This window comes from Quercus suber, unplaced genomic scaffold, assembly GCF_002906115.3.
Source record: "Quercus suber isolate HL8 unplaced genomic scaffold, Cork oak 2.0 scaffold_330, whole genome shotgun sequence".
Lineage (NCBI taxonomy): Eukaryota > Viridiplantae > Streptophyta > Magnoliopsida > Fagales > Fagaceae > Quercus > Quercus suber.
Window position 1 is genome coordinate 688,103 of NW_027069783.1, and position 3,056 is coordinate 691,158.

Consider the following 3,056-nt stretch of genomic DNA (forward strand, 5'->3'; position numbering starts at 1 on the left):
CTTAAACAACCAATCTTTGCCTAGAACTGCAAGCTATTACAATTCTGAGAAATCAAGGTGTTGCAACTCTTGTTTAAGTAAAACCCTGATGGAAGAAGCTTGCACATTTCTCTAACAATAATTTCTGAAGTGAAAAAATCTAGGGGAAAATGTTTTGGACACTATTGCTTGCCAAATTTTAAACAAAGTGAAGATTCTTTGAAATCTTTATTAGAATAAAATGTGAAATCCTTTCTTAAATATGTAATCAGTTAGTCACCAAAAGCTAGTTTTCACCATATTATCTAGGTATGAACGAAAATGACATAGCAACCTCCAAATTATTGCACAATGTAGAATGATAGGCACCAAGCAATGTGTTATTCTAACATGGGAATGATGTATGACATGGAGATATTTAACATGGCAACAAAGGCACAATCAGAAGAGTCCTTCTGAGTGATAAGATTAGAAATCAAAGAAGCCTTGTCAATAGCATCATTTCTGGACTTCACTTCTGAGATATGTTTCTCATTATCCCTACAAACCTGTACGCTTCATAAAATGTATGGATTTTAGACTACATTCTATGAGTTTTATTGCATCCATTTGTAGGGACCTGCATGGATAATTTAGATAAAAACATTGTAGGGGATGTGAAGTGATCAAATTCTGGAACTAACTGAACATTCTGACTTCTCCAATGAATAGGAAACCTTACACTTGATGCTTATGAAGAGGATTGTGAATTTGCGGATCCAGCAGGTTCCTTTAAAGGTCTTCGCCGTTTCAAAAGAAATTGTACAAATTTTGGATCCCTTCTAGAGAAGTCAAATATGAAGCTTATGAAGTGGGAAGACTTTGAGGTGAGTTTTCTAAGTAGATTTCAAGTTTCCTTTATCATTTTTAGGTTCATGGTTAGCCATCTCAGACATTTAAAATTGCTTGGCCTCCGAATCCCACCTTCATTGTCTGATTAACAAAACTTGCCAATTGACATATTTCTATAATCATATTTCTAGTTGTTCCATAAAAGTTTTTTGACATCAAATGCTTTTGTGATTACAGGATAAGGGAATTGGGCACTGGCGATTTAGCTGTATATTGTCATTTCCTTGGAAGCCCATTCTTTCTGGTATGTAATATGCTCTTTTGCATCAAACTGATTCAAGCCAGTGAACTTATTTGGCCCTCTTTTGAGGATTGTTTCTTTTGTCAAAGGCATCATAACATATTCACAAAAATATGATTTTTTTTCCCTTTCCTTTTTTCCCCTTCAACAATTACAGATCTTTAGAAACATGAGTTCTTTTCTTTTCCAGTCAAGTTAAGGGGTGATTAATTATCCACAAACCCTGCTTGTTTCAAACCAAACAGGAAGAAGAAATCATGGCAAATACAAACCTGTTATATTGATTTGAACCCATGTATCTACCTTGCATTCTCTAACTATATTAATCTATTTTGCAGCAACAGGATATACTGAGTATTATTTTGATGCACAATCTGGAAAAGTATGCAGGTAAAGTTTTACAATCTGAGTCATTCCTTTCTATATTTGCTAATCATTTTAGTTTGTTGAGCTATATTTATGGAAATTTTCAGGCATGTGGAGCACTGGAATGTTCCCAAAATGACTTTACTGAAGCAAATTCTGAAGCCTAGCCGGGGTTTATGGCGTAAGAGAACAGATGCTAGAGGTATATGATGATGAACCTTATAGCTGACTGGGTTTCAACAAGTGACACACTCCCTAATAATAGATAATTATATGTTGAAAGAAAAAGGTTAAATCAATGTCAATTCTCAACTTTTAGTGGAACCTTCTATTGTGAAAAAAATCTTGCAATAAGTTACAGCTTACAGCCAGTCTCACAGTGAAAGGAAAGTTTGTTTGACCAGCTATGCTCTTCCAAGCATGATGATTCTACTGCTGTTTGCTTTTTCCTTCCATACATGATCAGCATTGGAGAGTTTGTCTTGGAAGCAATAGTTCAACTAGAATTTGTAGGGCAGAGATTATGTTTATTTGTGGATTAATATTCTATTAGTCACAAGTCTATGCTTTTTGCATTTTAACTAATTGTAAAATATGAGCTTCGGTGAAGGTCCAAACACTTCATATCTCTATTTGCTGCTGGGTTATCACTAGTGAATTTGATTTTCTGAAGCATACAGTTTTTATAATTTTTTTTACACATCAGATGTACCAGATCAGTTGCATCTCTTAAAACTGGAGTCTTGAGGCTCAAGTTCCTTTAGTGAACTTGAGTCTCTAAAGCTCGATATGCTATTTAACGAAATTTTTTGGTTTTCTGCCACATAACGAAATTCTTAAGAAAAGGCTGCTAAAGAGCAAAAAATCCTGGTACAATGCCTGCTAAACAGTTACATCAACTGGAGCACAGCTCAGTTTTTGCTTATCATGATTAAATTACCAGATTTAATGGTACAATGCCTCATAAGTGGTAACTGGTATACATTTTACTGCGGCAAAGTACATAGTGAAGGAATTAATCTTATATGCCATTTTTATCAACTGGGAGCTATTTTGCTTATCAGCTTGTAATTTGCATTAACCTGCAAAAATCTAAAATACATAATTTAAGCCAATGACCCTTCACGTGGCCAGTGTGCATATCAAATTGTAATCAAAGTATTCACAACTTTGCTATACTAAAAACCAAACTTAGCCTACAACAGCTACTTCCTAAACAACATAATGTACATGCAAGTTAGACTTTAAGACAACTCAGATGTTATATGACCTAAATCCTAACGGTACGTTTGGGTGTCATGCTTGTTGAGTATCAAAAATGTTATTTTTAACACCGAAACACAAAAGAAAAAGAATGGCAGAATGGAAGAGTAAAGAGTGACAAAGCATGTGCGTGTAGGGCCGGCCCAAGTCCTAGGCAAGTTAGGCCTAGGCCCAAGGCCCCACCAAAAGACAAAATTTTCCTTAGAGAAAAAGGCCCTACTTTCCTTAGTTAAAGGCCCAAATTTTTATAAAATTAAATATATTTTATAAAGGTTGTACATTTTTTTTGTTAGTGATGTTAATGATACTACAAATT

General features: G+C 34.7%; 1 protein-coding gene across 1 annotated transcript; it reads left to right on the forward strand.

Annotated features, from left to right (window-relative positions):
- Positions 1-219: 219 nt before the first annotated feature.
- Positions 220-2,076, forward strand: LOC111986772 (uncharacterized). The gene is made up of 5 exons (XM_065783165.1): positions 220-545; positions 691-845; positions 1,048-1,114; positions 1,450-1,501; positions 1,585-2,076. Exons 2-5 carry the CDS (start codon positions 816-818, stop codon positions 1,685-1,687), a joined length of 252 nt encoding a protein of 83 aa, XP_065639237.1. The 5' UTR covers positions 220-545; positions 691-815; the 3' UTR covers positions 1,688-2,076.
- Positions 2,077-3,056: the final 980 nt, after the last annotated feature.